The sequence below is a fragment of the Pollicipes pollicipes genome, unplaced genomic scaffold, assembly GCF_011947565.3.
Source record: "Pollicipes pollicipes isolate AB1234 unplaced genomic scaffold, Ppol_2.1 Scaffold_4881;HRSCAF=5763_pilon_pilon_pilon, whole genome shotgun sequence".
NCBI classification, from domain to species: domain Eukaryota; kingdom Metazoa; phylum Arthropoda; class Thecostraca; order Pollicipedomorpha; family Pollicipedidae; genus Pollicipes; species Pollicipes pollicipes.
Genome location: NW_023596576.1, coordinates 60109305 through 60121304, shown reverse-complemented (window position 1 = coordinate 60121304; position 12000 = coordinate 60109305). Strand labels below are relative to the sequence as shown.

At 63.8% G+C, this 12000-nt stretch overlaps 2 protein-coding genes across 2 annotated transcripts; one reads left to right on the top strand and one right to left on the bottom strand.

The window, feature by feature from the left end:
• Nucleotides 1-4254: 4254 nt before the first annotated feature.
• Nucleotides 4255-5856, bottom strand: LOC119100703 (protein phosphatase 1 regulatory subunit 37-like). The gene is made up of 2 exons (XM_037223780.1): nt 4649-5856; nt 4255-4366 (listed from the first exon to the last, which is right to left on the bottom strand). The coding sequence occupies exons 1-2, from the start codon at nt 5854-5856 to the stop codon at nt 4255-4257; spliced, it is 1320 nt and encodes a 439-aa protein (XP_037079675.1).
• A 255-nt stretch (nt 5857-6111) lies between these two features.
• Nucleotides 6112-7264, top strand: LOC119100702 (putative protein TPRXL). The gene has a single exon (XM_037223779.1). It carries the CDS (start codon nt 6185-6187, stop codon nt 7262-7264), a length of 1080 nt encoding a protein of 359 aa, XP_037079674.1. The 5' UTR covers nt 6112-6184.
• The last annotated feature ends 4736 nt before the right edge of the window (nt 7265-12000 follow it).

The window sequence follows — 12000 nt, the reverse complement described above, 5'->3', positions numbered from 1 at the left end:
GCGTTGTGATTTATTTTCAGCATTTTATCGCGGTGGATACACTTGATGGGCGGAGAACAGGCTGCTGGGTGCGTCTTAGCTGGGACCGGGAGCGAGCGCTCTCGCCGGCCGGTACTACGTCTACTATGCCATACTGTACGTCTGTATCGTGTACATATGGTGCGGCTGCACCCGCCGGTGGGCGGAGGGCCGACGTCGTGTCGCGGAAGCTGCGTCTCCCAGTAGTGGACACTCATCGAAGTCATCAGTGAATCATGTGGTCTCATCGTGTGCGTGAGCGCGCGTCCGGCGGACAGAGTGCTGGCTGCGGCCGCCGGCGGCCCTGCGCCGACTCGGGCGGCCTGGACTGGGATCAGCGGCCGTCCGCCCCGCCGGGCCTGGCGCGCGGAGGTCGGCGCCAGGCTATCCGCCCCCGCGGCGCTGGGCTCTGAGCGTGGCTGTTTTGTGATAGTCCCGTGTGCTGTCCCGCCGCCGCCGGTCCGCTCGCGCAGGGCTTGTAGATCTTGACGGCCGTGTAGGGCGCGCGCTGACGTCGGGAGAAGGGCGCATCTTTGGAGGCGACTTTTGTAAATACAGATTTTGCTCTCTGTTGTCCAGGCGCCGCCGCTTTCCTTTGCTGGGCTGCGCTCCGAGACAGGCTGGGCGAGGCGCTGCTCGTGCTAAATTGAGCGCGCGGTCGCTGTAGTCATTTGCGTCCAATCAGTCACACAGCGATGATGTCCGGCGCTGGGAGGACGGCAAAACATCATAGGCCTGCTCCTTATTGGCTTGTGGCTCGAGGTCCGCCCACCGAGGTGGTGTCGTAGAACACGCCGAAGAGAAATTCCTGTCGTTCTGAATATGAGCACAAGCAGAGTCAGCTGATCGAACCCCTTGAAGTCGCATAGCGCACACAAATGGCGCGCTTGAATCGTGTTCGAATGACAGCTACTGACAGACTATATGTAACGAAATGCATCACTTTCGATCACACTCTCCAAATGAGATCGAGAACTGCCTGTTTGCCGGACATACCAGACGGCCAACAACTCATCGACCGTTTCAAAGCTTTGCTATGTCAGCGCAGACGACCTTGCAAACAAACACACTTACTTCGCCTTTAGGCCAAGTAAGGAATGGGCTTCCGATCGTCACGTGAAACGTGGGGAATGGGCTTGCCCTGAGGTGAGGAATGGGGTTCCATTGGCTTATGAAGAACGGGGCTCTAAGGCCTGTTCCTCATTGCTAAATGTCTCCACATTCCTGTTTACGTGGCGCCACAGGTAGCTTCGCCGCGATAGTGCACACGCTTTGGAACACAGCCGCTCGCGTGTGACGTGCTACATACGTCATGAGTGACGGCTTCTGATGAGCGCTCCGCCAATGAAGGACTGAGCCAAGTCCCATGAGCCAGGGTCAAGGTCACCGCTGGGCACAGGTCATGACTGAACGCTTGGCCAGCCTGCCGCCACACCCTGTCTGAGCCGGGAGCCGCGCCGTCAGCGACCTGGCTAAGCCGGGCGCCGCGCCGTCAGCGCCGCCTGGCTGTTGTCGCTCAGCAGCTGCGGCGTGACGACCGCGTCTGACTGAGCGGCCCACTGTCTCCGCGCGGCCCGAGTTGACTGCAGTTTGAGTCACGCTTGGCAGAGTTCGCTAGTAGGGGGGGGGGGGGGGAGAGTCGCACGGCCGGGTACAGCACGCCAGAGGGGGGGGGGGGGGGGAATGAGCCGCACGGCAGGGCAGCTCGCGCCTTGGCGGGTACTGAGCTGCCCACTCTGATGGCTGGGGTGGGCTGAGTGCTAGGGCCGCGGGGAATTGGGACGAGGGCGCACCGAGCATTAATTTAGTAATTTAGTGACTCGCTTGTTGCTGCTTTTATTTCTTTTGCTATCTTAAATGCAACTATGGGTCACAAGCGTGACTATGAGGTGAAAGTTGGGTTTATATATGACAGTAGCCATAGCCTTATTCCTCGTAGAAAAATCGTGAGGATGGAGATGAATATGTGTCGATATTGTAGCAATATGCCTTTATTGAAGCGAATAGCAGAAGTAAATTTTACTATTGTTATACACATTGCTATATTACATTTACTTCTGCTATTCGTTTCGATACAGACATGTTGCCGAAATATTAACGCATCTACGTCTCCACTCTCCTGTTTTTTTTTTCCCACGAGGAACAAGGGTATTACTACTTGCCTTATCTATGTGCGTAATAATCCTCGCAAATGCACTGAACAATTTATTTAATTTTGAGGACTGGGCTCGCCGCCCCTCCGTTTGAGTCCCTAATTCCATCCCTGTGTCGTTGTGGGGATCCCCGTATCATAAGGATCCATGCATCATAGCAAGGACCCCTGAACCGAAGCGAGGATCCCTATAGCGCAGCGAGGATCCCTGTATCGTAGCAGCGAGGATCCCTGTATCACAGCAAGGATCCCTGTACCGTGGCGAGGATCCCTATATCGTAGCAGCGAGGATCCCTGTATCGTAGCAGCGAGGATCCCTGGAGCGTAGCAGCGAGGATACATGTATCGCAGCAAGGATTCCTACATCGCGGCGAGGATCCCTGTACCGTGGCGAGGATCCCTATATCGTAGCAGCGAGGATCCCTGGAGCGTAGCAGCGAGGATACATGTATCGCAGCAAGGATCCCTACATCGCAACGAGGACCCCTGTACCGTGGCGAGGATCCCTATATCGTAGCAGCGAGGATCCCTGTATCGTAGCAGCGAAGATCCCTGGAGCGTAGCAGCGAGGATCCATGTATCGCAGCAAGGATCCCTGTACCGTGGCGAGGATCCCTATATCGCAGCGAGGATCACTGTATCGTAGCAGCGAGGATCCATGCATCGCAGCGAGGATCCCTGCATAGCAGCGAGGAGCCCTGTACCGTGGCGAGTATCCCCATATCGTAGCAGCGAGGATCCCTGTATCGTAGCAGCGAGGATCCCTGTATCGTAGCAGCGAGGATCCATGTATCGTAGCAGCGAGGATCCCTGGAGCGTAGCAGCGAGGATCCCTGTATCACAGCAAGGATCCCTGCATCGCAGCGAGGATCCCTGTATCTGAGCGCTACACACCGCTGCTCAGCGGAGTCGGGAGCGCGGTGCACACTGATCACCCGCATCCGGCGCCTGTCACAAGATCGGCAAACAATTTGTGCCCAGGGCATTCCAATCGTCAACGCTAATGTGCAGTTGTCGGCTGACGCGCGCCAATGAGATTACCGGCCTGATCTCCCGCGGCGGATGTGCTGACGTCAGCTTTGGTGTAGCGATCGGACGTCCGCCGGCACGGCTGCCATCTGTCGGCCGAACAGGCCAGCCGCTGCTGCCTAGCTCCTTTCGCTCTCATAGTCTGTCAGTTTATAACGACACTTATTTGTTGACATATCAACGCAGAGCGAAGTGGCCACAGCAGCCGAAGCGCGGTTCAAATTCTGAATTATCAACATCAGTCCACGTTAAGTGTCACAGACCTTCAGTTCGGAGCGTCCTTCGCAGATGATTGACCCGCCCGAGGCTACGTGGTACAGTTCGGGTCGAGTGGCGTCTAGTACCAGTCATCGCTGCTCCTTGCGAGGCCTCCCACGCCAGACCACTGCTTCATTACGAGAGATCTTTATTATATTACGATTTCATCTACGTTGTTTGTACTGTCAAATATCAGTACACGTGGCGGCTGACTAAAACAACTCAACACTCAGGTCACACAACAGGGACGTCGCCACGGCGCGTCCCAGCGCGCATCGCACACTCACCGACGGGCCGATAAAATCATCACAGACATCGCGCCGCTCCACCGCACGCCTTTGTGATTTGTACAGGGACGATCCTCCGTTAAGTAATCCCACGATTTGGCTATGTGGGCAGCCCGGCGGCGGCCGCGGGGCGCCACTACGGCAGGTACACGGAGCTCATACTCTAACAAAGGGCGGCCGCCGCCCCCCGGCGGAGAACAGCCCACTCTTTGGCCAGTACTAGGTGTCCAGGTAGCAGAGGGCGAGGCGCCTCACACAACATCAGCGACTCAGGCGGCACGACGCGCTCCGGCCGGCCCGGCAAGCGCGCGCAGCTCAGGCTCAAAACACACGGCGTCCCGTCCGGTTGCTGCGGCGCGGGTTGTCGGCAACACTCCCGCGGCAGCAGGCCGGGCGCCCAGCCCGTCTCCATGAAGACCAGTCGCGCCGACCGCTCCATATTATGCTGCCGACCGTGAGGGGGGCGTGGCGGCTACCCGTCGGCGCGGCCGGCCCGCGCTGGGGTGCCGCTCACTGCGTCGACCTGGGCCGCGCCGGCTCCGAGACGGGCGTGACGCGGAAGCCGCGCGCGGCCACGCGCACCGGGCTGGGACTGGGGCTGCTGCTAGCGTCGCTGTCGGAGCTGGAGCGGCCCGGCCGCTGCAGCAGCCCCGGCGACACCGGCGGCGAGCCGGCCGCCGGCGGCGCCACCTTGAACACGCGGAACCGGCTGCGGCATGGGCTGGGCAGCGGGCTGGAGGTAGGCGACGGACTCGGACTGACCAGTCGGCGCCGCTCCTCGGTCGCTTCCGGTTCGGCCGGCGGCGGCGCCGGCGCCGGCGTCGACGCCGCCGCGGCAGCTGCCGCCGCCGCCGCCGCCGCTGGAGCGTCGCAGGTGAGCGAGACGCGTCGGAAGGCGGCCGACAGTCGGCGCAGGATGGTGTCGCTGCGCGGCGCCTCCTCCTCCGGCTGGCTGCGCTGTCGATTAGCCTCGCACAAGTCGCGGATGCGCGCGTGCAGCATGAGCCGCTCAGGCTCGTCGCCGGCCGGGTCCAGGTCGAGCTGCAGCAGGCGCGTGTTGTGCTCGAGCGCGCGCGTCAGCGCCAGCAAGCCGCCGACGCGCACGCCGTTTCCGCGCAGGTCGACGCGCTGCAGCGCTGCGTTGCCGGCCAGGATCTCGGCCAGCGCCACGGCGCCCTCGCAGCCCAGCCGGCACTCCTGCAGGCCGAGGCGCCGCAGGCTGGCGTTACCCATGAGCGCCTCCTTCACCACGCGCAGCGTCTCGTCGCCGAGCACGTTGCGGCCCAGGTTGAGCGTCTCCAGCGCTGTGTGGCGTCCGAGCAGCGCCGCCAGGCAGCCGGCAGACTTGACCGTGAACCGGTTGCACCAGAGGTTCAACGAGGCCAGGCCCTCACCCTTGGCCGACGCCGGCTGCTGCGCCAGCGCCTCCAGCAGGAAGCTGACGCTGTCGTTGTCAAAGTGGTTGATGCGCAGGTCGACCAGGTCCAGGCGCAAGTTGAGTTTGAGCATGTTGCCCAGCATGGAGCCATCGCCGGTGCCCAGCTCGTTCTCGCCCAGGTACAGCTCCTTGAGCGCCGGGCTCTGCTTGAGGCCGGCGATGAGCAGCGCCATGGGCCGGCCGTGCAGCCGGCAGCCCTCCAGGTGCAGCACGCGCAAGCTGGGCGACAGCCGAAGACTGCGGCCGAGCGCCGCCGCCGACTGGTCGTACAGCTCGACGCCCTCGGCCGACAGGCGCTCCAGCGAGGCGCTCGCCTTGATCATGCGACAGCACGCCTGCCAGCCGCGCACGCCCAGTCGGTTGCCGCCGAAGCTGACCGCCAGCGCCGAGTCGTAGAACTCGACCATCTCGAATATGGCGGCGGCCGAGTCGTCGTCCAGGCCGCAGCCGCTGACGTCCACTAGGTTGAACTGCACCTTCTTGAGCACCTCCTCGAGGCTCTCGCACTGTGCACGCTCCAGGCGCAGGCCGCGCAGCGAGAAGCTTTCGACCCGGTCTCCGATGACAGGCAGCGCGGCGATCTGACGCAGCACGGCCGGCAGCGGCTGCGAGCCGTGTTTGTGGCACGACTGCCGGTACGCCGCCGAGATCACCTCCGGGCTGGCGTTGTACATGGCGCCGAGCGGGTTGCGAGGCTCGATGTAGCCCGTGACCAGCGAGACGTCGCTCTCCGGGAACGAGACGCGCCGGCGCCGCACGATCTCCGGCTCTGGCGGACCGTCGATCAGCGGCAGCGAGGACGACTTCTCCAGCGGCGAGCACAGGGCGCCTTCCGCCGGCGCCGGCGACTCCTCCGGCCGGCAGTCCGCCGCCCCGCCGGCCAGGACACCGGCCGCGGCGGCCGCGGCAGCCGCGCGGCAGTCCAGCGCCAGGCGTGCCGCGGCGCGCGCTGAGTCGTCCGCGTGGTCCGCGGCGGCCGACTCGTCCCGCAACCAGTCAGAGATGTCTTCCAGGTCGCTGGGTGTGACGGGAGACGCGGGGGCTGTCGAGACGCCCCCTGGCAGCTCCACCACACAGTTCATCCCCGGGCGGAGCGCGAGGTCGGCCAGGGCGTCCGCGGCGGCGGTGACCGCGCAGTTTTCGCGCGCGCCCGCCAGCACGTCCTTCAGGGCGGCCGCCGGCTCGGCGGAGTCAGAGCACGGTGTCTCGCTCGGACCCAGCTCCGCCAAAGCGTCCGCTCCGCCACCGACGGAGACCTCCGGCGGACCGCCGTCGTCCTCGACCACTGGCGCGCACCAACCAGCCGCGGCGCACTGCGCCCCGTCCACGGCACCTGCCGCCTCCCTACTGTCCGGTGACCCGTCCGCCGCACCGGTCTCACACTCGCCCGTGTCGCCTGCACTGTCCTCCCGCACCGACGCCAACTCGACACCCTCTGCACTCTCATCCAGTTCGGTGCTCCCGGAACTCTCTGCCACTTCGTCGCCCTCTGCGCTCTCCACTAGTACGGTACCCTCTGCACTCTCCACCAGTTCGGCACCTTCTGCACTGTCCAGTTCGATGCTCTCGGGACTCTCCACCATAGCAGCGCCCGGTGCACTCTCCCCCCGTTCGGCGCCCCGTGCACTTTCTTCCACCCCACTTTCGAAGCTCTCGGCACTCTCTTCCACTTCGGCACCCTCCACACTCTCTTCCAGTTCGATGCTTTCGGGACTCTCCGTCAGTGCGGCGCCCGGCGCGCTCTGCTCCACCTCGGCCCCCTCCGCACTCTTCTCCAGCCGGACGCCGTCGGCACACTCCTCGCGCACGGCGGCGAGCTCGCGCGGCTCGGCGGCGCGCCGCACGGCCAACTGGGCGTCACCGTGCTCGGGCCCAAAATCAGGCTCGACTACGGGCGCCTCGGCCTGGCCGGCGGCGGCGGCCGTCGCCGGCTGGAACGCCGGCTCGGTAGTCTCGGCGTGGCACTCCATGGCGCGGCCGGCGACGCTCAGCGCTGCAGGCGCGGGAACAGCCGGCCCAGCTGCTCCGAGGCTCGCTGGTACAGCGCCGGGTCCACGCCGCTCGCGTCACTTGAAAAACTGACGCACCGCCCACGTCAGACACGGAGCCGGCAAAAAGCCAGGCGAATATCGCGGCCACGGAGGCAGGGTTCATCGCCCTCTCAATACCTGCAGCACGTCTCCAGCCGCGTCCGGACAATGGCAGCGTTCGGCGGACGGTGCTGGCCGAGGCGGGCAAACGGGCGCATTCAAACCGGAGTCATGCGGACGGCACTGAGCGGGGCAGACCAAGAAGCGATGATTCCTTGAATCACGATAGATTAGCGATTCGGTCAACAACGATTAGTGCTGCGAAGGACGGGCCAGTCTCATGTGACATTCTGAAGATTATCAAAACCACGGTGAAGCGAACACTGCAGAACATTTGGCTGGCTAAATTCGTCAACCAGTAAAACAAAAAAAAGGCCCAAAGGTATGCGCTCTTAAAAGCAAGGAGTTTCACGCAAATGGTATCATCGCAAACACACATTTACAAGTATCCACACTTATATTTCAGGGTGTTTGCAACGACTGGGCCACCTGGCGCCAACTTGTTCTTTGATTTTCGACGTACTCGGGCAAAAGGCAGCACGTCCACAAAACCAGGATAGCCAGTGGTCGTTATTTGCCGCAGGAAAGGGGCCAACAAGGAACCGAGCCTAAACGCATCCAATCTGCTATTCAATATGCTCTAGCAGAGAATTTCGCGAGGCAAAAACACCCACGCTGGAAGGGCGTGGCTGATCGTGCCAACGGAACAGCACCCCCGTGACTGCATATCTACTCTCGTCTCAGCGTCTGGGCAGAAATACGCTTCGAGAACAGTTGGCAGAATGGCTGGATCTGCATGATCTGAAGATTCTTGACATAGGCCCTGATCCAACCACAGACCGTTCTGAGCTTTCACGGCTCATTCCCGCCAAGAACAGACGCGTCCAGGATCATTCGCGAAATTGACACGCGCCGGTGGGAAATCCGCCGAGAACCGGCTGGCTCGGCGCTGGCCGAGCGGCCGCGCCGGGCCCGCTCAGCGGCGCTGCCAGCCGCCGCTGAGCTTGGCGGCACAGTCGCGTCCGGGGGCCCACTCGCGCCACCGCCGCCGGCGATCGGCCCGACGTGGCGCGCCGCGCACCGGCCGCGCCGCGGCGTCTGGCGGCGGGGGGCGGGCAGCGCCCACCTGCCGCAACCGCCGGACGCCGCGTCGTATTCGCCGGGCGGGATCGATGCGGCGCCGCGGTGTCGGCGCCGGCCATCCGTCGCAGCCGCGCTGTCCGTGTCATATCGGGACGCGGGCGGCACTGATTGATGTCGGCCGCCGGAGCACGACTCGGCCATCAGCGGCGGGCCCGCAAGCCGCGCCCGAGCACGGAGTTTGGGCGGACGGACGGCACATATGTCCGGCCATGCGAGGGCAGATGAGACAGCGGGCCCGCGGGCCATCAGGGGGCGTCGCAGCCGAGGCGCCGGTGTCGCATGCAAAGCAGGCGAGCCGGCACGCGTGACACACAGCGGCCCAGGCATCCCGGAGCAGTGGCGCGGGAGGGGACGAGAGCGTCATAAATCGGGTCATCTGGCGCGGGCGCGACAGCAGCCCCGTTTAACGCAGCCGGTTTGGCACGCTGGCTTCCTAGACGTCTCGCAAACGTGGGGAGGCAGTGATCAACGATTTGCCACTGAATCGTACCATCGGACGCAAACAGAGCCGGCTCTCAGCCTCTCGCAGAAAATAAAAAGCGCAAAACATCCAGTGTAAACAACGGGCCATTAGGGCAGATAAAGAGACACAATTTAAGACGCCTTGAGATGAAACAGCGCCACTACCACCTCGATACACGGTATGCAACAACGGATGCAACGATGACAATATACCTAGAAGTCCTCGAACCAAGGCGACAGTCCATATGTGACCCGCACTGTCATGAGCACATTTGAGCCGCAACCTCCACTACTCTCGCCTCGATCTGGTACCCGCTAGTGTCATGGTCAAGCTGCACGTTTTGGGGAACCCGACGCACGGGCCCGATTCCTCTTCCTGCCAGGGTGAGAGGCAGGCAACGCCACATAGCCTCAGCACCGGAGTACATCGTAATGGTCTAATGACACACATACACACCCTCGCGCCTCGATCGGCTCCACGATTAGAGTCCCGCTCACTTCAGCTGTTCAAAGTTCGTGACCTGGCCTGACCCCCTACCTGAGGAGCTGACCCAAGGTCAGCGTACCAATGGCCCCTCACACCCCACGTGCAGACGGCAGCGGCCCGCCCGAGACCATCATTAAGCGGCCAAGTGCGGTGGCACGGGCCGGCCATCGATCGTGAGTGCGGCCACTCCTAACAGGACAAAACCGCCGCCACCGGCGGAAACGAACAGCGCGGCGGGCACGGAACCACCTGTGCACCGGCCGCCGCTCCAGGGCCGGCCGGCGACCGGGCGCGCCGGCCCAGCTGGCTCGGCGACCGACCAGCTGGTCGAGCCGCGTCATCGCCGCGCCGAGAATAGCCCCGCGCGCCGCGGCCGCCGCAAAAACTGCGCCGGCCGTGGCGCACATGGCCCCCATTAGCCGGGCAGGCCGGCGGCGCGCGGCTCCCGGGGGAGTGGGGCGCGAGCGGCAGCGGCCACTTCAACGGCGGCGACGGTCGATCGGGACTCGGGGCCGGGCGGCGCTCGACGGAGCGACGGCCCGACGGCTCGACACCCCACGCGCCATCCGCCCGCGCGCCGGGGCCCGGACCCACCGATCAGTGGACGGACGGGGATGGACTGTACTTGGTTGGGTCGCGTCCCGCTCAGCGAGGCGTGCTGCTGGCGAGTCGCCCCGCGGCATCCGCCCGCGCGCCGGGGCCCGGACCGGTCGCTCAGTGGACGGACGGATGGACTGCACTTGGCCGGCTGACGCCCGCTCAGTGAGGCGTGCTGCTGGCGAGTCGCCCCGCGGCGGGCGGCTGCCGCTGTCAGCACCGGCCAGACCACGGACAACTCGCCCCCCCCCCCCCCCCCCCCCCCAGCTGAGACCACACAACTAATTGGACTCGGCGACCAATCATACACAACAATATAGGGATCAGCCGCCCGTGGCTAGTGGTCAAGAGCGGCCCGTAAAGGCGCGCTCTCCGCTAGCACTGTAACCCTGACGGGCGACCCAATAAAATGAGATGAGCGGCTTCCGTGATAATTCGGCGCTGGACTCGTGGGGAACAAAAGCAAAGGCGCGATATAGCATGTCACAGGTTGATTCAACGAAATTCTTCTACGAGCACGGAGAGAGAAACACTGGCATCAATCAAAGAAGGGGGAATCCGGTGAATCAGAGGAGACCTTTGACCGAAGCGGCATGCACAACGCGGCGGCAGAAGACGATGAATATAGACGCGAGCATCAGCACGACTAGAGCTGCAGGCGTCGACTGCATAGCAGCCGTCGGATCACACGCAATTCCACGGCTTCCTTGCACCATCGCACGTCTTCTCCAAGACGGAGACATTTACAGAACCTGAGGAGACAGGAGATCACAGCGTCTTAGTTTTTTGGCGGGTAGAAAAGCTAATCTTTCACACCTGTCCGAATCCATGACAATGGCAATAGGTGCTCCCCGCCCTACCTACCACAATCCTGAATATCGTGCGCTGAAAGAGTGTAATAAATCTAAGTATAGGTGGCGGCACGTTCAGCTAAAATATGTGAAAGGTCAAAATACACGACAAAAGAAACAAAACACGGCGGGACCGATCGTCAGGCTGTGGGCGGATCCGAGCCGTTCACGACAAATCACCCCTCACCACGTGATGACACGAACCCAGCGGCTTGTGCCATCACGTGACTGTCGCTGGCCCACGGGTTAGTGACAGGTCACGGTCAGACCGCCAGGTGGTGTCACCACCCATCTGATCCAGCCCCGGCGGGTCGGTGGCAGGTCACGGTCAGACCGCCAGGTGGTGTCACCACCCATCTGATCCAGCCCCGGCGGGTCAGTGACAGGTCACAGTCAGACCGCCAGGTGGTGTCACCACCCATCTGAGCCAGCCCCGGCGGGTCGGTGACAGGTCACGGTCAGACCGCCGGGTGGTGTCACCACCCACCTGATCCAGCCCCGGCGGGTCAGTGACAGGTCACGGTCAGACCGCCAGGTGGTGTCACCACCCACCTGATCCAGCCCGGCGGCGGGTCAGTGGCAGGTCACGGTCAGACCGCCGGGCAGTGCACCCCCGCCAAGCGGAGTTCTGACGTGTCGCCGGGTGGTGTCACCACCCATCCGAGCCAGCCCCGGCGGGTCGGTGACAGGTCACGGTCAGACGCCAGGTGGTTGTCGCCGCCCATCCGAGCCAGCCCCGGCGGGCCGGTGTGACAGGTCACGGTCAGACCGCCAGGTGGTGTCGCCGCCCATCCGAGTCAGCCCCGGCGGGTCGGTGACAGGTCACGGTCGGACCGCCGGGTGGTGTCACCACCCATCCGAGCCAGCCCCGGCGGGTCGGTGACAGGTCACGGTCGCCCGGGCAGGCACCCCCGCCAAGCGGAGTTTGACGTGTCGGGGTGGTGTCACCACCCATGAGCCAGCCGGGGGTCAGTGACAGGTCACGGTCAGACGCGGGCAGTGCACCCCGCCAAGCGGGGTTCTGACGGTGTCGCCGGGTGGTGTCACCACCCATCCGAGCCAGCCCCGGCGGGTCGGTGACAGGTCACGGTCAGACCGCCGGGGTCCCCCCGCCAGCGGGGGTCTGACGGTCGGTCGCCGGGTGGTGTCGCCGCCCATCCGAGCCAGCCCCCGGGGGGTCGGTGACAG